This window comes from Hyla sarda, chromosome 10, assembly GCF_029499605.1.
Source record: "Hyla sarda isolate aHylSar1 chromosome 10, aHylSar1.hap1, whole genome shotgun sequence".
Classification (NCBI taxonomy): Eukaryota; Metazoa; Chordata; class Amphibia; order Anura; family Hylidae; genus Hyla; species Hyla sarda.
The window spans coordinates 48,854,584-48,881,670 of record NC_079198.1 but is presented as its reverse complement, the minus strand read 5'-3'; the positions used below and the strand labels follow the sequence as shown (position 1 = coordinate 48,881,670).

Below are 27,087 nucleotides of genomic sequence, written 5' to 3'. Positions count from 1 at the left end.
TGGCGTAAAATTTCCTTCTAGGTGAGAACAAGCACTGCTCTCTGTCTACGACCCTGATGGGACTAATAGTTGGAAGTGAAATGCTGCGTTATTATGATCAATTCAGCGGTGTATGGAATGAAATGAGCAGTCGCAAAATGGCTGCCAATTATGTAGGGCTGTGACATCACAGGGGTGAATGAATGCTGATAGGCTGCATCCTGCAATGAGATTCAAGGTCATCCTGCCTACCACCCTTCCCGCCTTCCCAGCATCCCCTGCCCCATGAATTGACATGTGGATCTGCCATGGAGCCTAGAACGCTGTTAACCCCTTAACGACGCAGGACGTATATTTACGCCTAGCGCCGGCTCCCGCGATATGAAGCGGGATTGCGCCGCGATCCCGCATCATACCGCGTCGATCCCGGCGCTTATCAACGTCCGGGACCCGCGGCTAATACCACACATCGCCGATCGCTGCGATGTGCGGTATTAACACTTTAGAAGCGGTGGTCAAAGCTGAAAGTGAAAGTGAAACTATCCCGGCTAGTCAGTCGGGCTGTTCGGGACCGCCGCGGTGAAATCGCGGCGTCCCAAACAGCTTACAGGACACCGGGAGGGCCCTTACCTGCCTTCTCGGTATCCGATCGACGAATGACTACTCCGTGCCTGAGATCCAGGCAGGAGCAGTCAAGCGCCGATAACACTGATCACAGGCGTTTTAATACACGCCAGTGATCTGTGTAAAAGATCAGTGTTTGCAGTGTTATAGGTCCCTATGGGACCTATAACACTGCAAAAAAAAAAGTGTTAATAAAGGTCATTTAACCCATTTCCTAATAAAAGTTTGAATCGCTCCCCTTTTCCCATAAAAAAAATAAGTGTAAATAAAATAAAAAAATAAACATATGTGGTATCGCCGCGTGCGTAAATGTCCGAACTACAAAAATATATCATTAATTAAACCGCACGGTCAATGGCGTACGCGCCAAAAAATTCCAAAGTCCAAAAAAGCTTATTTTTTGGTCACTTTTTATACCATTAAAAAATGAATAAAAAGTGATCAAAAAGTCAGATCAAAACAAAAATTGTACCAATAAAAACTTCAGATCACGGCGCAAAAAATGAGTCCTCATACCGCCCTGTACGTGGAAAAATAAAAAAGTTTTATAGGGGTCAGAAGATGACATTTTTAAACGGATAAATTTTCCTGCATGTAGTTATGATTTTTTCCAGAAGTACAACAAAATCAAACCTATATAAGTAGGGTATCATTTTAACCGTATGGACCTACAGAATGTGTAATTTTTACCGAAACATGCACTGCGTAGAAACGGAAGCCCCCAAAAGTTACAAAATTGCTTTTTTTCTTAGATTTTGTCGCACAATGATATTTTCCGTTTCGCCGTGAATTTTTGGGTAAAATGACTGTCACTGCAAAGGAGAATTGGTGACGCAAAAAATAAGCCATAATATGGATTTTTAGGTGGAAAATTGAAAGGTTTATGATTTTTAAAAGGTAAGGAGGAAAAAACGAAAGTGCAAAAACTGAAAAATCCTGAGTCCTTAAGGGGTTAAATGGAGTCTAGTGAAGCGATTTGCGTGATAGAATCACGGCATTATTCGCATTCATTGTCTGCTTCGATTCGCTCATCTCTAATCTTTACCAACTTCAAGAAGACTAAAGAAGTAGTTCGCAGATAACACTGATCAGTGCTATGTGGTATATGCAAATATCTAAAGATTGCAAAGAACAGTTCCCTGTGGAAAAAAAACTATTGCAACTCTTCTCACTCACCAGTCTGAATAATGATCAACGGGCATCCATAGTGCATGCAACATGCACTATGGATGCCCGTTGATCATTATTCAGACTGGTGAGTGAGCAGAGTTGCAATAGTTTTTTTCCACAGGGAACTGTTCTTTGCAATCTTTAGATATTTGCATATACCACATAGCACTGATCAGTGTTATCTGCGAACTACTTCTTTAGTCTTCTTGAAGTGAGACCAGAGAAGACCACATGATGACAGCAAGAGGCAGATAAGGAGACCTCTGTAAGAACTCAAAGGGTTAACCCTCCCTGAAGTCCAGCGTCGCCTGGTTGCTTGGCTACGCCCTAGTTAATCTGGCTGAGAGCAGCTAACCAGGATGAGCCTGCACCTGTGGGTTAGCTACTTAAAAGAAAACTGTCACTAAACTCCCCTCCGCACTAACCAGAGGTAGTGGCTGGTAGTGCGGGGGACGCCGTTCGCCCGTTATCTTCATTTTTCAGTAAATGCTAATCATCTTCTAACTGGCACGGGTGGGGTTACTGCCTTTATCTGGCACTGTGATGTCAGCACCGCTCATCCGTAGCAGTGCCCGGGTTATGCATGTTCATGCCCTCCCACCGCATCTCCCTCTCCTCCCCGCTCGGTATGTGACTCAACTGCGCATGTGACGGCTTACTACACCTTTACTTACTAAACCCTTAATGTGGCTCCGCTCTGCTGGAATGAAGCTGCGCTGAAGCCACTTCTACACAGGAAGCCGGCACATGCGCAGTGGAGTCACATACAGTGCGGGGAGGAGAGGGAGATGCGGATGGAGGGCATGAATATGCATAAGCCAGACGGTGCTGGGGATGAGCGGCGCTGAAGTCACAGTGCCAGATGAAGGCAGTAACCCTGACTGCCAGTTAGAAGATGATTTGCAGATCTTGAAAAATGAAGAGAACGGGCAAACGGCTGAACTGATCCGGGCATGGTAGGCAGCATATTGATCATCGTCCTCCACAATACCAGCCTGTACCTCTAGTTAGTGTGGGGGGGGGGGGGGGAGGGGGTGGTTTTAGTGACAGTTTTCCTTTAAGTTCAGCTCACTCTGTTTGCAGTTGCCAGTGAAAGAACTTAGTTTGAGTAACCAGCAATAAATGTTCTCTATTATCTGGATATTTATCTTGGCTAAACTTTTGACCTTTCTTCTGCTCTTGTGTACTCTCTCTCCAGTTTCTGACCCGGCTAGTCTGACCCCAATTTCTGTGTGTGTTTTAATTTACTTTTGTTAGTTTTGTGTGCCACCAGCTGTTTCCCGACTCCGCAAGTAGGCAGGCACAGAGGGTGTGGACAAGATTAGGGATTCACTCTATCCCTGCCCAATGTGACAACCTCTGGCCACCATCTTGGCTGATCTGATCCTGATGGCTGTGCAGATGGCGAGCACGTCAGGAACCGCTGCATTGCTGCAAAAGCCATAATCCGTATTGATCATGGCATCTGAGGAGTTAAAGGGGGGGTTATCCATCATAAGGTGATTCAAGTATGAACTGGTATTTCCTGTTAGATTTTTCTTTTTTTGACTAAAAATCCCATAATTCAATGTTTGATGACATTCCTTCTCAGCCAATTCGCCTTGCAATTGTTGGATCCTTTTATATGGATCGCTGAAATAGAGTGCAGATTTACCTCTGCCCGGGCCATGATTCGAGCACACTCCTCCTGCATGCTGTGACTCCTTGTTTCCCCTTGTTTGTTGAGCTAATAATCTGTGGGTAAGTTGTCCGACTGGATTTGGACTGCTTTGCAGAATATCAGATGCTTGAAATGGATTAAAGCGTTTCTGACAGCCGTCAGTTCCTTTTAGATTTGAAGACCTCTTCAACACTCTTGGTGACCACTTCACTTGAACCCAAGAGTCTCCTGCATGGGCACCCCAGCCCAAGTCAGAGGCATCCGATGTGAGCACTGTTGGACTCAGATTCTGATTCTTTGCCCTGAAGAAAATGTCCCGGCTGTAGCCACCATCTCAGATCTTTCTTCGGAGATCGTGGCTTCTGATTACAGAATCCAAGGAATCCTGGGATTTCCAGTTCTTCAGGATGTGGTTCTGTAGAGGTCAGAAATGAGCTTTCGCCCATGGGACTGCATCCAGGGAGGAGATCAACATTCCCAATGTTCTCATCTCCTGCCTTATAGAACATGCATTGCTTGATAGAAGAGCATGCACTGCAGTTTGAAGACTGATGACTCTTTGATGATGTCCCTTGTCACCCCTAATTTTTGCTCTAATAATGGAACCACTGGCTGAGAAAATCAGAACTGGTCCTTCTATAGGCAATGAGGATCATTATATTGGTCTCTTCGCTGATGATGATTGCACAAATCCCCTGATTTCCCCTGTAGCTATTACTGAGGTCTTAGCCGAATTTGCAGCCCCCTTTTTTTATGATTAATTAATCTAAATCTGAAATACTAAATCTAGCTTTACCCACTAGACTAGTAACCTTACATTGAGATTCCCCTTTAGCTGGGCTTCCATATCAATCTCGTATTTGGATATTAACTTTTCTTATTCCATTAGCATTATGACCTTAAAAGGGTATTCCAGGAATTTTTTATTTTATTTGACTATGCTAGTTAGTGTACTTCATAATATTGTGTTTGTACCTGTGTGTGAAGGTTTTCTCACAATTATTCTGGGATTTTCACCCCAATATTAATTTTTAACAGCATAAAAAATGACTGTTATCTCAGATATTTCCCAGTTTGCAATACGGCCGAGACCTGACCTCACTAGTCCGCCGATGACTGTCTGCTTCAATGGGTGGAGGGATCGCTTGGTGGGAGAAAGATCAATCTGAAACGAATGCAACACCTGTAGGCACCCTGATTAAAAACCACAGGTCTTTTGAATGGATGCACCTCTTTTATGTTTCAATGGGTGGGAGGGAGGAAAATGTAATTATGGGATTTATAGGCAAAAAGGAAAACAGGAAATGCAAGTTCACAACAAGCTAGCCACAGTGTTATGGTAATCTCACAACATAACCCCTTTAACCCCTTAAGGACCAGGTCATTTTACACCTTAAGGACCAGAGCGTTTTTTTGCAAATCTGACCACTGTCATTTTAAACATTAATAACTCTGGAATGCTTTTTGTTATCATTCTGATTCCGAGATTGTTTTTTCGTGACATATTCTACTTTAACTTAGTGGTAAAATTTTATGGTAATTTGCATCCTTTCTTGGTGAAAAATCCCCAAATTTTATGAAAAAAATGAAAATTTTGCATTTTTCTAACTTTGAAGCTCTCTGCTTGTAAGGAAAATGGATATTCTAAATACTTTTTTTTTTTTGTTCACATATACAATATTTCTACTTTATGTTTGCATCATAAAATGTATGAGTTTTTACTTTTGGAAGACACCAGAGGGCTTCAAAGTTCAGCAGCAATTTTGAAATTTTTCACAAAATTTTCAAACTCGCTATTTTTCATGGACCAGTTCAGGTTTGAAGTGGATTTGAAGGGTCTTCATATTAGAAATACCCCATAAAAGACCCCATTATAAAAACTACACCCCCAAAAGTATTCAAAATGACATTCAGTAAGTGTATTAACCCTTTAGGTGTTTCACAGGAATAGCAGCAAAGTGAAGGAGAAAATTCAAAATCTTCATTTTTTACATTCGCATGTTCTTGTAGACCCAATTTTTGAATTTTTGCAAGGTAAAAAGGAGAAAATTTTTACTTGTATTTGAAACCCAATTTCTCTCGAGTAAGCATATACCTCATATGTCTATGTTAATTGTTCAGCGGGCGCAGTAGAGGGTTCAGAAGGGAAGGAGCGACAAATGGTTTTTGGGGGGCATGTCACCTTTAGGAAGCCCCTATGGTGCCAGGACAGCAAAAAAAAAAAAAAAAAAAAAAAAAGACACATGGCATACCATTTTGGAAACTAGACCCCTCAGGGAACGTAACAAGGGGTAAAGTGAACCTTAATACCCCACAGATGTTTCACGACTTTTGCATATGTATAAAAAATTTTTTACCTAAAATGCTTGGTTTCCCCAAAATTTTACATTTTTAAAAAGGATAATAGCAGAAAATACCCCCCAAAATTTGAAGCCCAATTTCTCCCGATTCAGAAAACACCCCATATGGGGGTGAAAATTGCTCTGCTGGCGCACTACAGGTCTCAGAAGAGAAGGAGTCATATTTGGCTTTTTGAAAGCAAATTTTGCTCTGGGGGCATGCCGCATTTAGGAAGCCCCTATGGTGCCAGAACAGCAAAAAAAAAAAAAAACACATGGCATACCATTTTGGAAACAAGACCCCTCGGGGAACGTAACAAGGGGTAATGTGAACCTTAATACCCCACAGGTGATTCACAACTTTTGCATATGTAAAAAAAAAAAAAAAATTTTTTACCTAAAATGCTTGGTTTCCAAAAAATGTAACATTTTTAAAAAGGGTAATAGCAGAAAATACCTCCCAAAATTTGTAACACAATTTCTCCCGAGTACGACGATACCCCATATGTGACCCTAAACTGTTGCCTTGAAATACGACAGGGCTCCAAAGTGAGAGTGCCATACGCATTTGAGGCCTAAATTAGGGACTTGCATAGGGGTGGACATAGGGGTATTCTACGCCAGTGATTCCCAAACAGGGTGCCTCCAGCTGTTGTAAAACTCCCAGTATGCCTAGACAGTCAACGGCTGTCCGGCAATACTGTGAGTAGTTGTTTTGCAACAGCTGGAGGCTCCGTTTTGGAAACTGTGGCGTACCAGACGTTTTTCATTTTTATTGGGGAGGGGAGGGGGGCTGTGTAGGGGTATGTGTATATGTAGTGTTTTTTACTTTTTATTTTATTTTTTGGTAGTGTAGTGTAGTGTTTTTAGGGTACAGTTGCACGGGCGGGGGTTCACAGTAGTTCCTCGCTGGCAGTTTGAGCTGCGGCAGAAAATTTGCCGCAGCTCAAACTTGCAGCCGGATACTTACTGTAAACCTCCGCCCATGTGAATGTACCCTGTACGTTCACATTGGGGAGGGGGGAACATCCAGCTGTTGCAAAACTACAACTCCCAGCATGTACGGTCTATCAGTGCATGCTGGGAGTTGTAGTTTTGCAACAGCTGGAAGCTCCATTTTGGAAACAGTGACGTACCAGACGTTTTTCATTTTTATTGGGGAGGGAAGGGGGGCTGTGTAGGGGTATGTGTATATGTAGTGTGTTTTACTTTTTATTTTATTTTGTGTTAGTGTAGTGTAGTGTTTTTAGGGTACAGTCGCACGGGCGGGGGTTCACAGTAGTTCCTCGCTGGCAGTTTGAGCTGCGGCAGAAAATTTGCCGCAGCTCAAACTTGCAGCCGGATACTTAGTGTAAACCTCCGCCTATGTGAGTGTACCCTGTACGTTCACATTGGGGGGGGGGGGGGAGAAACATCCAGCTGTTGCAAAACTACAACTCCCAGCATGTACGGTCTATCAGTGCATGCTGGGAGTTGTAGTTTTGCAACAGCTGGAGGCACACTGGTTGTGAAACACCAAGTTTGGTAACAAACCCAGTGTTTTGCAACCAGTGTGCCTTCAGCTGTTGCAAAAGCTACAACCCCCAGCATGTACGGACAGCGGAAGGGCATGCTGGGTCTTGTAGTTATGCAACAGCTGGAGGCATACTACTTTGGCTGGGGATGCTGGGGATTGTAGTTATGCAACAGCTGGAGACACACTGGTTTGCTACTTAACTCAGTGTGCCTTCAGCTGTTGCAAAACTACAACTCTCAGCAGTCACCGACAGCCAACGGGCATGCTGGGAGTTGTAGTTATGCAACCAGCAGATGCACCACTACAACTCCCAGCATGCACTTTAGCTGTTTGTGCAAGCTGGGAGTTGTAGTTATACAACAGCTGAAGGTACATTTTTCCATAGAAAAAATGTGCCTCCAGCTGTTGCAAAACTATAAGTCCCAGCATGCCCATAAGGGTATGCTGGGAGTTGTGGTGGTCTGCCTCCTGCTGTTGCATAACTACAGCTCCCAGCATGCCCTTTTTGCATGCTGGGAGCTGTTGCTAAGCAACAGCAGGAGGCTGTCACTCACCTCCTGCTGCTGCTCCACGCCGCATCAGGTCAGTCCCGTCGCCGCAGCTGCTCCTGGGGCCCCGATCCCAACAATGACGCCGGGGATCGGGGTCCCCAGCTCCCGGGGTGCACGTCCCGCACCCGCTCACGTCCTCCGGAAGAGGGGCGGAGCGGGTTGCGGGAGTGATACCCGCAGCAGGCGCCCTGATTGGTCAGCCGGGAAACCGGCCGACGAATCAGGGCGATCGTGAGGTGGCACCAGTGCCACCTCACCCCTGCAGGCTGTGGCTGTTCGGGGCCGTCTCTGGCATCGGGCACCGGCTCCCCTCCGGCTAGCGGCGGGGGGCCGGGAATGTACAGGACCTACTCCTACGTCCTCGGTCCTTAAGGACTCGGAAACGGGGGCGTAGGAGTACGTCCATTGTCCTTAAGGGGTTAAGGACCAGAGCATTTTTTGCACATCTGACCACTGTCACTTTAAGCATTAATAACTCTGGGATGCTCTTCCTAATCATTCTGTTTCCAAGATAGATTTTTTTTTTTTTTTTGTGTGACATATTCTACTTTAACATAGTGGTAATTTTTAGTTGATACTTGCATCTTTTCTTGGTAAAAAAATCTCCAGAAAAATTTAAACATTTAGCATTTTTCTAACTTTGAAGCTCTCTGCTTGTAAGGAAAGTAGACATACAAGATAAATGATATATTGATTCACATATATAATATGTCTACTTTTAACTTTGCATCATGAAGTTGACATGTTTTACTTTTGAAATAAGAAAAGAGGACAGCGCCTCGTGTAATTCCGTGAGATCAAGGGGACCCTAGGTATTGAGGTGGAAGAATGCTCACCTTGGGTGAACCTTGGGTTCATGCATATAACCCCTCTGTGTTGGGGTACAGATGTGCCATCTGGAGCTTCAGACCGCTGATGCGGCCGATGTCCTTGAGGGGGTCTGCAAATGCAGTAGGAATATACTTGAAGGAAAAAAGCTTGCGATGGTGCTGCTCGATCAGGTCTAATTCAGATCCAGATGTAAAGGGTATCAAATTTTTATGACACACTATACAAAAGGACAGGACATTACATAGTACAAGACGCGTTTCGGGAGTAAATTCTCCCTTTGTCAATTGTGGAAAAATGGCTGTGGTGGGGTCAGGGGCAGCAATATGTGCAGTTAAATCTGGCGCCAAAGGCAAGGTCAAAGTTCACATGGGTGGTCATATTGAGTGGTTATCACAAGGGTTAATATAGATCTTTTATAGAATATTTGGTAGAAGTTAACAATTATAGTGAAAAAAACGGGAGTAAACATATATTCAAAAAAGTGTATGAAAAAAAGGTGAAGATGAGAACTTTTATAATTATTCCAAGGGGTCTTCAGCATTCAATTCAATGGAGAAACGAAAACAAGTCTTTGGTTTTTCTTTGATTGGAGCGAGGTGCCGGTGGCCCAGATTTGCGTGCCGGGGAATGCCTGCCTCTCGTTCATATGAGGAGCGACCAATGAGATTGCGGGACTGGAGTGACTTATGATATTTTGTAGTGTGGCATATGCCTGCTTGTTCCATTCATAAGTTAAATAGCCAATTGGATCAAGTTACAGAAGTGACATCATGCAGTGTGACATGCACTGCTCGGCATATATAGCGGCAACCAATCATAAGGCTTGCTGGGAGGACGTACGGCCAATCAGAGTATATTTTCTGTGGTGTAGTGGAAGAGAAGCCCGCTGCAACTTGTATTATTAAATACGGATTGTGGACCAATCCTCATCTGTTTTTTTGTGATAGTTGATTGGTTACAAACTGATATGCTTCTAATTTGTATTTGGCCAATCAGGGTATTAGAAGAGCGCCGTATTATTTCTGGTAGAGGCAGCTTAGCGGAGTACAGTGACGTACATTGCTTGACAACAGAGGACTTCAAAGTTCAACAGCAATTTTCCAATTTTTCACAACATTTTCCAAATCAGAATTTTTCAGGTACCACTTCAGTTTTGAGGTGGATTTGAGGGGCCTTCATATTAGAAATACCCCATAAATGACCCCATTATAAAAACTGCACCCCTCAAAGTATTCAAAATGACATTCAGAAAGTTTGTTAACCCTTTAGGTGTTTCACGGAAATAGCAGCAAAGGGAAGGAGAAAATTCAAAATCTTAATTTTTCACACTCTCATGTTCTTGTAGACCCAGTTTTTGAATTTTTACAAGGGGTAATAGTAGAAAAAGACCCCCAAAATTTGTAACACAATTTCTCTCAAGTAAGGAAATATCTCATGTGGATGTAAAGTGCTATGTGGGTGCACTAGAGGACTCAGAAGGGAAGGAACGCCATTGAGCTTTTTGAAAGCAAATTTTGCTGAAATGGTTTTTGGGAGGCATGTCGCATTTAGGAAGCCCCTAAAAACACATGGCATACTATTTTGGAAACTACACCCCCTTAAGGCATGTAACAAATGGTACAGTGAGCCTTAACATCCCACAGATATTTGACGACTTTTCGTTAGTCGGATGTGTAAATGAAAAATTTTTTCCACTAAAAAGCTCCCCCCCCCCCCCCCAATTTACCATTTTTACAAGAGATAATAGGAGAAAATGCCCCCTAAAATTTGTAACTCCATTTCTTCTGAGTATGGAAATACCCCATGTGTGGACGTAAAGGGCTCTGTGGGCGCACTACAATGCTCAGAAGAGGAGCCACATTTTGCTTTTTGAAAGCAAATTTAGCTGAAATTGTTTTTGGGGGGCATGTCACATTTAGGAAGCTCCTTTGGTGGCAGAACAGAAAAAAAAAACACATGGCACACTATTTGGGAAATACCCCTAAAGGAATGTAACAAGGGGTAAAGTGAGCCTTAACACCCCACAGGTGTTTGACAAATTTCCACTAAAGTTGGAAATACCTGTATGCCCTGTGTTCTGAAGGGGTTAAAGGGGTTATCCATGAATAGAAAAACAGAGCTAATTTCTTTCAAAATCAACTCCAGGTCTGTCCCCAGGTTGTGTGTGGTATTACAACTTGACTCTATTCATTTCAATGGAACTAAGCTGCAGAACCACACCCAACCTGGAGACAGACGGGGAGCGTTTTTTTAAATCCAATAGCTCTGTTTTAATTCCTTGATAACCCCTTTAATATCAATTATGTTGAACATTTGAAAGACAAATAAACATGCAGTATCTAATCTTTCTGCTATTTCTCTTGTTAACCCTACTATTTTTTACATTTGCTAACCATTATAATAAAATATATTTGGAACAGGAAAAAACCTAAAGTTAAGGCAGACATTTTATATTAACCTCTTTGCGAGAAGGTGGAATAAATCAATATTAATGAGCAGTATTGCTTGACCAATTAAAATTTATTTGGCTGGGTAACCTATCTAAACTTTGGGTTCAACTAGAGACCCAAGGCAGGTAATTAATTAAGGGCATTCTTACAGCTTATTTATTTAAAAGTTAACATGCTGACCCCAATTTAGGTTGGAATCCCTGGAATCACTTTATTATACCTTAACAACCTCCACTAAAACCACCTCCAGTAAGGTTTTAGAGGCCTTAATCCCATATTGGCCTAGATTTTTTATGGTAACTGTATGGTATTTGTAATGTCTGATTCTGTACTATTGCAATAGCCCTCAGCACACCAGTTCCAAGAAAGGTTATTGCTAGCTACTTAAGGTGTACTCCGCTGTAAACATCTTATCCCCTATCCAAAGGTTAGGTAATTGATGTTAGATCACGGGGGTCCTGCTGCTGGGGACCCCCGTGATCTCTGGGCCGGCAGCAGCAGTGTCCGGAACACGCAAGCTTGCAGCTTCCGCGTTCGTGATATCACGCCCCCTTCATTCATGTCTATGGTAGGGAATGTGACGACTAGTACATAGCCGTCACGCCTCCTCTCATAGACATCTATTGAGGGGGCGTGGTGGCCGGCATAGCCAGTAATTGGGTACGGAGCTTCATGCACTGAATGACAGGTGTGCTGCAGGGGTGCCTCATCTAATCCCCTATTCTTTGGATAGGGGATGAGATGTTTACAGCGGAGTACCCCTTTAAAGCTCCCTCCTTCTCAACCAATATGTTTAAGGCTAGGTGGAAACCTGAACTTATTAAGCGGTTTACAGAACAAACTATTTATCGCCTAGAGGTTTCAAAAAACTTCTCTACCGCTGGTACACATATGGTACACATATGGTGGTACTGCCCAAACTACTGACCTTCTAGAATAAAGTAGGCAAATTTATATCTACATTGTGTGGATTCATAGTTATTGTTGACACCTCCTTGGCATTACTAGATATTAACCTTAATACATACTCACACCATCACAAATCAATAATTCTCCATTGAAGATCAAGGTTTTTTATCTGCTGACACATCGTTCTGTGTCAAGTACTGCCAGAGTAGGAGAAAATCCCCATAGCAAACCTCTCCTACTCTGGACAGTTCTTGACACAGACAGGTGTCAGCAGAGAGCACTGTGGTCAGACAGAAAATAACTCAACTTCCTCTGGAGCATACAGCAGCTGATTAAGATTTAAGATGATTAAGGATTAAGATTTTTCAATAGAGGTAATTTACAAATCTGTTTAACTTTCTGGCACCAGTTGATTTGAATTTTTTTTTCTACCGGAGTACCCCTTTAAAAACTGTATAAGGCTGGGTTCACACTACGTTTTTCAACTACGGTTCCCGCATACGTTTTCTATCAAAAACCGTATGGGAAAGAAACGGATGGAACAGTATGGGAAAAAGTAAACCGTACGCGTTTTTAAACAGTATACTGTTTTTAAAAGTGCATACAGTTCCGTCAGTTTTTATAGAAAAAAAAACCCATAAGTTTTTGAAAATTTGTCCATTTTTAATGGGAGGGGTCTTGGGTGGGGACTTTAGGATTCAAATGCGCATGTGCAAAGTAAAAATGTATAAGTTTTTCCCGTATGGAACCGTATACATGTACGTTTTCCATTGACGTCCATGTTAAAAAGAACGTATGCGGTTGCAGTACGGTTTTTAGACCGGAGACAAAATCGTAGTCAACCACGATTTTGACTCCGGTTTAAAAACCGTACTGCAACCGCATACATTTTTTTTTAACATGGACGTCAATGGGAAACGCACATGTATACGGTTCCATACGGGAAAAACGTATACGTTTTTACTTTGCACATGCGCATTTGAATCCTGAAGTCCCCACCCAAGACCCCTCCCATTAAAAATGGACAAAATTTTCAAAAACGTAAGGTTTTTTTTTCTATAAAAACTGATGGAACTGTATGCACTTTTAAAAACAGTATACTGTTTAAAAACGCATACGGTTTACTTTTTCCAATACTGTTCCATCCGTTTTTTTCCCATACGGTTTTTGATAGAAAACGTATGCGGGAACCGTAGTTGAAAAATGTAGTGTGAACCCAGCCTAACACTGTTATGATCACTAAGGAACATATTAAAGTATTTTTAAGGTGGCTGAATCAAAGTTAAAAAGTACCTGTCACCAAATAAACTTTTCTAAACGAACTCAGGCTATGTTCACTAACTACTCCTAACACTCCTGTCACCCTTAAAAAAAAAAAAAACTTCAGAGCTTAAAAAGCTCTGTATCTTACCCTTCTTCTTGCTTACTTAGTGCAATCTCCAAGCAGGATAAAGTTGGCGTTTCCAAGGAGGCATGACATCACTGAAGCCTACTGGGGGACCACTTCTGCCCTCACATGGTTGCAGTGCTGTGATGAATAGAAGACCTCAGGCTCTGTGCATCTTACAGTGAGGATCTATGCATATTTCAGTAAGGCTCTATGCATGTTTCAATGAGGCTCTTTGCAGCTTTCAATGAGGCTCTGTGCAGCTGTCAATAAAGCTCAGTGTAGAGAAACACTTCCTGAGTTCGGACTCCTGCTAGGTCGGGAGGAGACCAAACTCACTGTATTAATTGTGGCAGGGCACAGTACAGAGCCACCTAGTGGCCATTTTTCCTATTACATTTTAAACATATGATAATTTTAAAAGCAAGTGAATGGGAAAGCGTATGTTACTTACACAAGGAACACTATATTAAAAGTTTTATTTGGTGTCAGGTACACTTTAATGTCAAAGTCGCGGCAACATACGTTAACCTATGGTAACTGACAGCTTTTTTATTAACACATTGCAATGGCGGATTTTGTACACTTTTTAACACTAAAATAAAGGTGAATAAAGTAGATGCCTGCCGGTGTTAAAATGCACACAAAGCTATCAGAAGACGCAACAGCTTTATCCAAGCGTCTATAAAAATTCTCCCTTTTTGGAAGTTGCAACAGGATTGGTGACCATGTCTTAAAATAGTTAGGAACTTGTAGATAGTGAAGAAGCAATAGCTTATGTAAATATTGAAAAGGATTGGGGACGATATCTCAAAATATTGAAAAAACTGTAAAGTAATACATTTTTGTAAAAATTTTAAAGTTAATAAAACTATATTTATGGTAAGTTAGTTCCTTCCACTTTATTTCCTTTTTTCCTCAGACCTGCCTACTTCATTATCCTCTCACCTCTCTCTGTCCCACCTCTTCTCCCCTCCCCTGTCCTCTCTCTGCTCCTCTCTTCACCCCTCTTTCTTTCTCCCATACCCTTGTTTTCTGGGTTTCTTTTACCTGTCTTTACACCTTCCAGATGGCAACCACGACTGGTGACCCCTGACTCTTGAGAGGTCACTTTGTATTCATGAACCTAGATGCAGGTGCCCTTATTAGGGTGCATGCCCTCCCATTCTAGTAGGGAGTGGGGTGGAATGATCCGAATTTATGCTGACCTCCAATGTTGATTTTCTTGCCTGGCTCTCCTCACCCACTTGTACATATGGCTGTTTTATATTTATGACTGTGATGCCTCCCACCGAACTGCATTTCCATACCCGAGATTCAGCAAAGAGCTCACCAATATTCATATTTAATTTTTGGCATTGTCTGTGTTCGGCTATTCACTGTTTGTTTCTGTATTTACTTATAAATCTCAATAAAGTTTTACTTTGAAAAAAAAATTAAATAAAAAAACGATATTAATGATTTGCCAATCATGGCAGCCTCAGGTTTCACAAGCTGTACATGCTAGTATTTCCTCTGAGGCTAATGATTGGCTGCAGTAGTTAAATTATTATTGCTCCAGAAAAATAAACCCCAGTGGGGACCACCAAAGCATTAGCACTGAAACAACAAGGGTTAATAAGGTGGTTCAGGGGGGTATCTAAACAGCATTGACATCCTCTTACTTTAATACCCTATGCCTAATTGCCTTAGAGTGGCACCAAACACACTCATACCAAACACATTCAAACCTCTGTCCATGTCAGGAACTGTCCAGAGCAGGAGAGGTTTGCTATGGGGATTTGCTTCTGCTCTGGACAGTCCCTGACATGGACAGAGGTGTCAGCAGAGAACACTGTGTGGTCAGCCAGAAACGAAATTCAAAAAGAAAATAATTTCCTCTAGAGCATACAGCAGCTAAGTACTGGAAGGATTAGGATTTCTAAATAAAAGTAATTTACAAATCTGTTTAACTTTCTGACACCAGTTGAATTTTTTTTCCCACCGGAGTACCTCTTTGAGTGCATTCACATTGCAATTTGTGCTGTGCACAGACTGGCATTAACCCCACGTAAAGCTATAATCACACGGCAGAATTTTCAAATGCAGAATTCCGCACAGATTATGAATGCAGATTCTGCATCAAATTAAAGCCCAATAGACTTTAATGGGATTTCGCACTCCCATTCACACTCAAGAATTTCCGCATATGGATTACGCATGAAATCTGCACAAGCCATAAACTGCCTAAATAAATGCAGATGTGAAATTGGTGCGGATGTGCGGAAATTCTGCTGTGTGAATATAGCCTAAGGCTATGTTCACACTTCTGGAATGTGTGGGCACCAGCATAATATGCTGGCGCTAAGGACACACGGGAATGCACCGTCTCATAGACAATTATGCATTCTATATTTGTCTGCACAAAGAACGAACAAGTCCATTCTTTGTGCAGACACGGAAAACGGAATTTCCGTGCAAGTAACATCTGACATGGAAATTACACAGTGCAGCAAAATCCGGTTGAACTCTGCTGCTCCCGAAACTCTGCCAGAATTCCAATGCAGAGTTCTGCACTGGGATTCCGGACGTGTGAACATGGCCTCAGACTCAAGCGTAGTCAGCTGCTGACTGTGTTCATGTAATTTTCCGATCGTATCTTACTTTGGATTTGAGTGAAAATTGTGGTTTGACATGTTTATCAGTCTGATCCAAAAGTCTTAAAAAATGACCCCAACAAGGTCATAGGATTGAACGGATATTGAGCTACAGATCATGATAGATAAAATTCAGGCAGAGATCCTGCTGAATTAGTCGACGCTAGGATCACGCAGAATTTGCCAGTCTCCATAGCCAGCAATGCAATTTTCTTTGTATTCTGCCAAACAAATCATGTTGCTTCTTTTGGCGTGTGTCACTATGAGGACAGTGGTTATTTTTCAGTGGGCGTCACTATGATGTTATAAGTTTGTTGAAACGTCAGCTACAATTTAACCATAAATGCAGGATGTATAGTTTGTGTGCGAGTATGTAGGTCATAGTACAGTATTAGTTCTTTGTACATTATTGATTCATATGCAGCTTTAAATCCTGTTGCATTTTTTTTGTGCACTATGGGAATGATAGGATCTAACAACAATTCTTTATTTCTTCTATTGTTCTAATGTTATTTTGTTATATTTTTGCACTCTTTAGGATTGATGACCCCATTCATTGCGAACAGAAATGCCAATACAGCTCTTATTGGACATTTAGAAGGCATCCTGCATCATTCTAGAATCTATTTTTTTTTCTCCACAATAAAGTGCTTCCAAACATCCATAATTATAAAAGAATCTCAATATATTATTGAAAAAGGGCAAGGAACTGTTCTTGGAAAATAAAGAACTAGTACTCGTGACTTAAGAATCTTTTCATCTACAACAAATAACAAAAAATAAAAAATGCATGCTTTTTTAAAGTTCACCCAAAGACATCCATGGTTTACAAATGTGACAATTTACGGCTCTCTTTTTGGCTCCGCTGATATCGTACAGCAAAAACTCTCTAAAGGACCAAATGGGCAACTAGATTGGAAGCAGACTGCTAAAGTTGGCATTGTGGGCTTTTGCTTTCATGCCAATTTTAACTTCTTTTGGCTACGATTTATAGAACGAACATTTCCAGGATCTGCTCCAAAGAATGTCATAAGGAAAGTGGCATGCGACCAGTTAATGGCTGCACCTATAACGATCAGCGCTTTCTTCACTGGTAATCATGAATCTTTTTATAATATTGCATGACAGTACATTACAAAACTAACATAATATACTGTAAGCAGATGTGTATATAGTGAACAGCATCACTTTTAAAACATGGCACTTTTGAAATACTATGGTATTACTTAAAAATGTCATTGATATTTTATAGCCTTTCTTGCTGAACACTCACTACTTTGAAATAAAAGAAAACATTTGGCTTTGGCACTTGTTGGCTTGTGTAAAAGGGCCTTTTAGACTCTACCTAAAGGGCCCTTATACACGGGCCAACAAATGCCAATCTCATTGAGAAGAGAACAGAAAAATATAATCCCAGGCAGGGTGGAGAGGTGCGGCCGGCTGACGGATTCTATAGATTATATAGGAGGATTGCAACGATTGTCAGAAATGACACCCGGTGCGATCTATTAGTACAGGTACTACTACTCACAGCATGGAACAGTCTGTTCCATGCTGGGAGTAGTAGTAGTACCTTAAAAATGTAAATAAATAAATGAAAAAAGTTAGTAAAAACACACTTTATTAAACACATTAAAATACAATACTAATAAAAAGTTTCACAAAACTAATTATAAAAAAAATATTATTTTTACTTTTTGTTTATTTTTTGCTTTTGATGATTTTTTAAATAAAGCAGTAAAGTTTTTTCAAAGTGTACCTGTTACATCCCCCCCCCCCCCCACCCAAAAAAAGTTATGTTACTCAGTACCTAATCCTGATTATGTACATATCATTTTTAGGTGGCTAGCATCTATATTTCCCTCACATTTCTTCTTTCTTTTGCTCACTTGCTTTGTCATTCTTTGCTTTAAAGGGGAGTGTCCCTCACTCTGTATGACTCTGCCTACTCCCTTAGTGCTATAATCACTGCAGGCTGCTTTGTAACCCCTTCAACTCCCCCTTTTCATGCTGCAGTCTGATAGGACAGTGAACAGAGTGGAGTTCTAGCTCCACCCTCACTTACTGGACATGCAGTGGCTCCTCCTCCAGGCCCCATGTGACAGATCCACTCCCCCTTCATTAAGCCACATTTAGACAGCTCTTCCACTTTAAGAGGAGAGCTGTCTGCACGTCAGCTGACATTCCCCTGACTTTGCTGCTATGTCCTGACCACTGAAGTGGAGCATCTGCAGAGCCCAGGGGAATGTAAACTGGGCTGACCTGCACCTTCAGTGCTCCTCCGTCTGTCAGCCTATGGTCCACCTGCAAGAGCCACCCGACCACCGACACTTATAGGGAGGGGAGATGCCTCGGCTGCCTAGGGATCTGGTAAAATGTTTTTCTTGCCACATGCACAGGATGCATTAAGTTGAGTATATAGTATATACCTATGCACACCATGCATGTGGTCAGGCCAGCCTTAGCTTCATTTGTTTAGCCTGCAGAACACACACAGAGGGGAAAGGTAGGAAGCAGTCTGTATATAGTGTGTACAGTATATACTATATACAGCCTGCAGCCTACCTGCTCCCTCCATATGTGTTTTTATAGGTAGGACAAATTAATCTAAATCTGGCCTGTCCACATGCAGGGTGGGCTGTATATAATACAGTGTATACCAGTATTTCACAGTGTGCCTCCATCTATTGCAAAACTATTACTCCCAGCATATCTGGACAGTAAAAGGCTTTCCAGGCATGCTGGGATTTGTAGTTTTTCAACAGCTGAAGGCTCCCTGTTAAAGAAACACTGGTATATACTATATACAGCCTGTAGCCTACCTGCTTTCTCCTTATGTCTTCTGCAGGCAGGACAAATTAAAAGAAATCTGTCATCAGTATCACCCGCATTAAACTTGTCATACAGGCCTGTAGTGCGAGTGATACTGATCAAAAAGATATTTACTGTGTCCCAAACGGTACAGACGTTTCGCCGTTATTCCATTTTACTTTTTATGTAAATGAGGTCCTTTGGGCACGGGCAGAGCTAGGACTGGAGCTGTGGGCACCCCAAGTCATCCTCTGCCAGGCAGGCGCTCTGCCCAGTTCATCAATATGCATGACCTCTCTCTTTGCTATAGCGGCAGGTTCACTCCACTGCGCATGCGCCGCCTCCAGGTACAAAAATCAGACACTTTTCTTAGGCAGATTGATAAATCTAGGCTACAGTTTTACTTATCTTCCCTGTGTTATAGAAGGAGAGCTTAGGAATGTCAATGCAAAAAGATGTCTCACTATGATCATGTGCAATATTATTAATTTAGAGTTTGCTTTTATATTACTTCACCATTTGTTTTATAGGTTTAAGTCTTCTGGAGGGTGATGAGGACATCTTTAAAAACCTTAAAGAGAAATTTTGGCCAACTTATAAGGTAATAATGCTGCGTCTGAATTATGTTAATAGGTGTATAATATCTGTATTTTAGAATGTACTTTCAAGAAAATAAAGTCCAACAGTGCATGAATAAAACATTTAATATTAACCCCTTCAGGACCACAGGTTCTCATTTTTGCACTTTTGTTTTTTCCTCCTCCACCTTCTAAAAATCATAGTGTTAAGGATGGGTTAATGTAATTAATGTAATAATGTAATCTGTATTTTGCTGAGTGTCGACGTAAGAAAATTCACACCAGGCCAGGTTGGTATGAATTCCCTCCTCGGTACCGACTCCAGGAAGTTCTGTTTATTATCCGGAAATCACATTCGTTTTTACAATCTGACAAAAAAGGGGGAGGGTAAAGGGTAAAACTATGCATCGTTCTATATGCTGGTCATTTGAGCATATAGGCGTAGCATGTCATTTATGTTGCAAGCCCTCTAGCTTGAGATTTCTCCATCGTTCCACAAAGCCCAATGTTTAGACTTCCTGTATACATAGACTCCATCTCAAGGTTCTGGTCTTGATAAAGGCAAAGAGCAGCTGAAATGTTTTGAATTAAAGGGGTACTCCGGTGAAAACCTTTTTTCTTTTAAATCAACTGGTGGCAGAAAGTTAAACATATTTGTAAATTACTTCTATTAAAAAATCTTAATCCTTCCTGTACTTATTGGCTGCTGAATACTACAGAGGAAATTCTTTTCTTTTTGGAATGCTCTCTGATGACATCACTAGCACAGTTCTCTCTGCTGACATTATTATAAAAATAACGCTTTATTTATTGTTGTCCTTAGTGGGATTTGAACCCAAGTCACCAGCACTGCAAGGCAGCAGTGCTAGCCACTGAGCCACCATGCTGCCCTTAGCATATATCTGCTATGCATGGTTGCTAAAATGAACAGAGATGTCAGCAGTGAGCACTGTGCTCGTGATGTCATCAGTGTTCCAAAAAGAAAGGAATTTCCTCTGTAACATTCAGCAGCTAATAAGTACTGGAAGGATTAAGATTTTTTAATAGAAGTAATTTACTAATATGTTTAACTTTCTGCCACCAGTTGATTTAAAAGAAAAAAGGTTTTCACTGGAGTACCCCTTTAAGGAAAGCAAAGTTCTTCTGCAATATTTAGCAATAGCATATAGCATTTTAGCAAAGGCATATGAGTATAGATATAGCGATCAATATATCAGAATATTATAGACCCAACAATAGCACTTAAAATTTTCCACTTACAGACCCATATGAGGGCTTGTTTTTTGTGCCACCAATTTTAATTTGTACTACCATTAATCATTTTACCACAAAATCTACAGCAAAACCAGAAAAAAATATTTGTGGGACAAAATAAAAAACAAACACCATTTTGTAATTTTTGGGGGCTTTCGATTCTACGCAGTGCACTTTTTGGTAAAAAGGACACATTCTTTTTATTCTGTAGGTCCATACGGTCACAAGGATACCTAATTTGTATAGGTTTTATTTTGTTACTACTACAAAAAATGTTACAAAAAATAAATAAATATATATATATAACTACATGCACCAAAATTAGTATGTTTAAAATTGTCATCTTCTGACCGCTATAGCTTTTTTATTTTTCCACATACAGGGATGTATGAGGGCTAATTTTTGCGCTATGAGGTTTTTATCAGTACCATTTTTGTTTTGATGAGACTTTTTTTAATCACTTTTTATATATATTGTATATAAAGTGACCAAAAATATGCAATTTTGGACTAGATCGGAAATTTATGCAAGGAGGTGATTACAACTTTTATTAGGGAAGGGGTTAATTCACATTTATTAATGTTTTTTTACACTATTTTATAGTCCCCATAGGGGACTATTACATGAAATCTTCTGATTGCATGCAATAGCATAGTATTGATCAGTGTTATCAGTGCTTGATTGCTCAAGCCCGCTGAGCAGGGCTGGAGCATCCTAGAAATGATTAGATGGCGAGGAGGCAGGTAAGGGCCCTCCCACCTGCCTCTAAGCTGATCGGGACACCGTGGTGGTCCTGATCAGATCCGCTTAGCTGCCAGGATAAATTTTTCTTTAAATTTTCGACTCTGCGATCAACTTTCATCTAATGGCATCTAATGGGTTAATGCCAGACATCACCACGATTGGTGATGTCCGATATTAGTCATGGGTCCCGGCTGCTGATAGCTGTCAGGACCACCCCACTATGATGGGGGTCAGCCCGTTACCCCATGTCATAGAAGGACAAGGGTGTAGAGGTACGCCATTGCTCCCAGAGGGGTTAACCCTTAGACAACCATACAAGAACATACATGTAATATATTTAAAAAAAAAGTTAATTATATTTCTAAACATTTGTGAAAGTAGTTAAATAAAACAAAACCTACATAACTTTGGTAACATTTTTATAATATTGACATATAGAATAGCGATAGCATGTCTTATTTACTGTAAAATGCACTGTGTAGAAATGAAATCCACCAAAAGTTGAAGAAAACATTTTTTTTGTTTCAATTTCACTCCACCTATTAAATTTTTTTAGCTTCTTTATAGATTTTGTGGTAAATTGAGTGATGCCATTACAATGTTTAATTTGTTCCACTATAAGCAAGCCTTCATATTGCCCTGTAGATGAAAAAAGAAAAAAGGCCAGGTAACATAGTAACATAGTTCATAAGGTTGAAAAAAGACCAGAGTTCATCAAGTTCAACCTATAACCCTAATAAGTCCCTATTGAGTTGATTTGATCCAGAGGAAGGCAAAAAAAAACTCATACTAGAGGTAAAAATTCCTTCCTGACTCCAAATATGGCAGAATAAATCCCTGGATCAACCTTCTGTCCCTATAAATCTAGTATACATAACCAGCAATGTTATTACTCTCCAAAAATGCATCCAGACCCTTTGTGAACTCTATTACAGAGTTCATCATGACCACCTCCTCCAGGAGAGAATTCCACAGTCTCATTGCTCTTACAGTAAAGAACCCCTGTCTGTGCTGGTGTAGGAACCTTCTTTCCTCAAGACGTAGAGGATGCCCCCTTGTTATAGATACAGTCCTGGATATAAATAGATCATGGGAGAGATCTCTGTACTGTCCCCTGATATATTTATACATAGTTATTAGGCCTCTCCTAAGCCTTCTTTTTTCTAAACTTACCGTATATACTCGAGTATAAGCCGAGTTTTTCAGCACGATTTTTCGTGCTGAAAACACCCCCCTCGGCTTATACTCGAGTGAACTCTCCACCCGCAGTGGTCTTCAACCTGCGGACCTCCAGAGGTTTCAAAACTACAACTCCCAGCAAGCCCGGGCAGCCATCGGGCAGCTGTCCGGTGAGGAGGTCGTCCGGTGGGATAGTGAATCCGGGCTGCTATCTTCACCGGGGAGGCCTCTTCTAAGCACTTTGGGCCCGGCCCCAGAATAGTCACGTTGCCTTGACAACGACGCAGAGGTACGTTCATTACCAACGTACTTCTGCGTCATCGTCAAGGCAACGCCTCTATTCTGGGCCCGAAGCGCCAGTGAAGATAGCAGCCCGGAACCACTATCCCACCGGACGACCTCCTCACCGGACAGTCCTGCAGCACCGGACCAGCGCCGACCGGAGGTGAGTACTGTACAGAACTAAAGGGGGTGAGAGGGGGCTGGATGATGTCGAAGGCCGCAGTGGTCTTCAACCTGCGGACCTCCGGAGGTTTCAAAACTACAACTCCCAGCAAGCCCGGACAGCCGATGGCTGATGATGAAGGGGAGGGGTGTGGGATGATGAAGGGGGGTGTGTGGGATGATGACAAGGGGATGATGAAGGGGGGGGTGTGGGATGATTACAAGGGGATGATGAAGGGGGGTGGGGATGATGAAGGGGGTTGTGTGGGATGATGATGAAGGGGGGTGGGGATGATGACAAGGGGATGATGAAGGGGGGTGGGGATGATGACAAGGGGATGATGAAGGGGGGGGTGTGGGATGATGACAAGGGGATGATGACAGGTGATGATGATGAGGGTCTGGATGATGACAGGCGGTGATGATGATGAGGATGTTAATGACGGGGGTCTGGATGATGACAGGGGGGGATGATGTATTTCCCACCCTAGGCTTATACTCGCGTCAATAACTTTTCCTGGGATTTTGGGTTGAAATTAGGGGTCTCGGCTTATACTCGGGTCGGCTTATGCTCGAGTATATACGGTAATAACCCTAATTCTGATAATCTTTCTGGGTACTGTAGTCCTCCCATTCCCCGTATTACTCTGGTTGCCCGTCTTTGAACCCTCTCCGGCTCCACTATATCTTTCTTGGAATACTGTGTACAGTACTGGGCACCAGTGTACATGTGTGGTCTGACTAGTGATTTGTACAGCGGTATAATTATTTCCTTGTCGTGGGCATCTATGCCCCTATTGATGCACCCCATGATTTTATTAGCCTTGGCAGCAGCTGCCTGACACTGGTCACTACAGCAAAATTTACTGTTAACTAAGATTAACAAGTCCTTTTCCATGTCAGTCGTCCCAAGTGTTCTCCCATTTAATACATAATCCCAGCTCGGATTTTTCTTCCCAATGTGCATTGCCTTACATTTATCAGTGTTGAACCTCATTTGCCACTTCCCAGCCCAAACGTCCAACCTATTCAGATCCATTTGTAACAGTTCACTGTCCTCTATAGTGTTTACCGCTTTACAGAGTTTAGTGTCATCTGCAAAGATTGCTACTTTACTGTTCAACCCCTCTAAAAGGTAATTAATAAATGTATTAAATAGGACAGGACCCAAGACGGACCCCTGTGGTACCCCACTAGTAACGGTCACCCAATCAGAATAAGTACCATTAATAACCACCCTTTTAAAAGTGAAAACTCAAAAATAGAATTTGCTGCATCATTAACCAGTTGAAGACTTCGGGCATGCAGGTATGTTCTTGCCTCCCAGGACTTGAAGCACCAGAGCTATGCTCACTTCATAGAAGTGAGTGTTGGTTACTATCAGTAGCCAGACACTCTCTGCTAATGATAGTCAGCGGCGATCCAGCTGCTGCCTGTTATTAACACTTAGCCATGATTAATGCCGATCAGGGAATCTAATCAAGTAAATCCTATATCCGAGCTAGCTCAAGGGATGTACGTGATCGCAGGGGTTTGATTAGCTAAAATGGTCGAGAAAGGTCCTCTCACCTGCCTCCAGCTGCTGGATCGATGCTGCAGTGATGCACCCAGGGAGAGCCAGGCTGTATCAGTGGAGCGCCAATCTAACTGTTCAATCCAATCAATAACATAGCATTGAACATTGATTGCATATAAATGCTCCCTAAGGGAACTTAACCCCTTGCCGCAGAATGCCGGGTTTAAAGGGAGCTCAGGAGCTGAGCTCGCATCATACCCGCACGGTCGCAGCTGCTATCAGCAGCCAGGACCCATGGCTAATGCCGGACATCGCCGTTTCGGCAGATGTCTGGCATTAACCCTTTAGACGTGGTGATCAAAGTTGATCGCCGCATCTAAAAGTGAAAGTAAAAGCATCCCGGCAGCTCAATCGGGCTGATCGGGACATCGCGATAAAATCGCGATGTCCCGATCAGCTAGGACGCAGCAGGAGGGTGCTTTACCTGCCTCCTGCACGTCCGAACGGCGATTGATTGCTGCAAGCCTGAAATACAGGCTTGAGCAATCAACCGCCGATAACATTGATCAATGCAAAGCTATGGCTTTGCAGTGATCTGTGTAAAAGATCAGTGTGTGCAGTGTTATAGCCTCCTATGGGAGCTATAACACTGCAAAAAAAAGTGAAAAAAAAGTTAATAAAGATCATTTAACACCTTCGCTAATAAAAGTTTGAATCACCCCCCTTTTCCCATAAAAACAGTGTAAATAAAAATAATGTTGTAACGTCGTGTGCATAAATGTCCGAACTATAAAAATATATCGTTAATTAAACTGCACGGTGAATGGCGTAAGCGCAAAAAATTTCCAAAATACAAAATAGCGTATTTTTGGTCACTTTTTATAACATTAAAAAATGAATAAAAAGCAATGAAAAAGTCCGATCAAAACAGAACCAATGGTACCAATAAAAACTTCAGATCACGGCGCAAAAAATGAGCCCTCATACTGCCCCATACATGGAACAATAAAAAAGTTATAGGGGTCAGAAGAGGACAATTTTAAACGTTATACATTTTCCTGCATGTACCGTATTTATCGGGGTATACCATGCATCGGCCTAAAACACGCACCCTCATTTTACCAAGGATATTTGGGTAAAAAAAGTTTTTTACCCAAATATCCTTGGTAAAATGAGGGTGCGTGTGTGTGCATGCGTATACCCCGATACACCCCCAGGAAAGGCAGGGGGAGAGAGGCCGTCGCTGCCCGCTTATCTCCCCCTGCCTTTCCTGGGGTCTAGAGCCCTGCTGCCTCCGCTTCTCTCCCGCTGGCTATCTGCGCCGCTGCCCGTTCTCTCCCCCTGACTATCGGTGCCGGCGCCCCATTGCCAATAGCCAGGGGGAGAGAAGCGACGCCGGCAATGGGTCAGCGGCGCCGACAGATAGGGGAGAGAAGGGGCAGCCGCACCCATTGCTGGTGCCGCTGCCCCGTTGCCTCCCCCATCCCGGCCGGGGTCGGGTCCGCGCTGTTTCAGGCCTCCGGTGTGCGTCCCCTGCGTCGTTGCTATGCACTGCACGGCGCGGCGCAATGACGAGTGACGTCATTGCGCCGCGCCATGCAGTGCATAGCAACGACGCATGGGACGCACACCGGAGGCCTGAAGCAGCGCGTACCCGACCTCGGCAACAGGTAATTATACAACCGGGGATGGGGGAAGCAACGGGGCAGTGGCAACAGCAATGGGTGCCCCTTCTCTCCCCCTGTCTGTCGGTGCCGCTGCCCCATTGCCGGTGCCGCTTCTCTCCCCCTGGGGCAGCGACACCGATAACCAGGGGGAGAGAACGGGCAGTGGCACCGATAGCTAGGGGGAGAGAAGGGCCGGCAGCAGGGCTCTAGACCCCAGGACAGGCAGGGGCAGAGAAGCCGGCAGCGACGGCAGGTCTCTGCACCTGCAAAGCCGCTGCAGTTCATTGATTTAAAGCGCCCGCTTTAAATCATTGAACTGCAGCGGCTTAGCGGCATATAACATGCAGGTAGGCTTTAGGCTAAAAATTTGAGCCTAAAAAGTGCGTGTTATACGCCGATAAATACGGTAGTTATGATTTTTTCCCGAAGTAATAAAAAATCAAGCCTATATAAGAAGGGTATCATTTTAATCGAATGGACCTACAGAATAAAGGTAAGGTGTCATTTTTAATGAAAAATGTACTGTGTAGAGACAGAAGCCCCCAAAATTTACAAAATGGCGTTTTTCTTCCATTTTGTCGCACAATGATTTTTTTCCCGTTTCGCCGTAGATTTTTGGGTAAAATGACTTTGTCATTACAAAGTAGAATTGGTGGCGCAAAAAATAAGCCATCATATGGATTTTAAGGTGCAAAATTGAAAGAGTTATGATTTTTAAAAGGTAAGGAGGAAAAAACGAAAGTCCAAAATGGAAAAATGCTATGTCCTTAAGGGGTTAAGGACACAGCCAGCTTCATTTTAGCTTTTTCGTTTTTTCCTCCTAAGAGCCAGAACTCTTTTTT

The 27,087-nt window shown here is 42.4% G+C and overlaps 1 protein-coding gene across 4 annotated transcripts in view; it reads left to right on the top strand.

The window, feature by feature from the left end:
• MPV17L (MPV17 mitochondrial inner membrane protein like) overlaps positions 1-27,087 on the top strand; it is a 210,876-nt gene that overhangs the window by 105,184 nt on the left and 78,605 nt on the right. For all 4 annotated transcript variants that reach the window (XM_056542831.1, XM_056542830.1, XM_056542833.1 and 1 more), the window contains 2 exons: positions 16,591-17,145; positions 19,394-19,464. In XM_056542831.1, coding sequence (XP_056398806.1) covers positions 16,839-17,145; positions 19,394-19,464 — 378 coding nt within the window. In that variant the 5' untranslated portion in view covers positions 16,591-16,838. The remainder of the gene's footprint in view (positions 1-16,590; positions 17,146-19,393; positions 19,465-27,087) is intronic.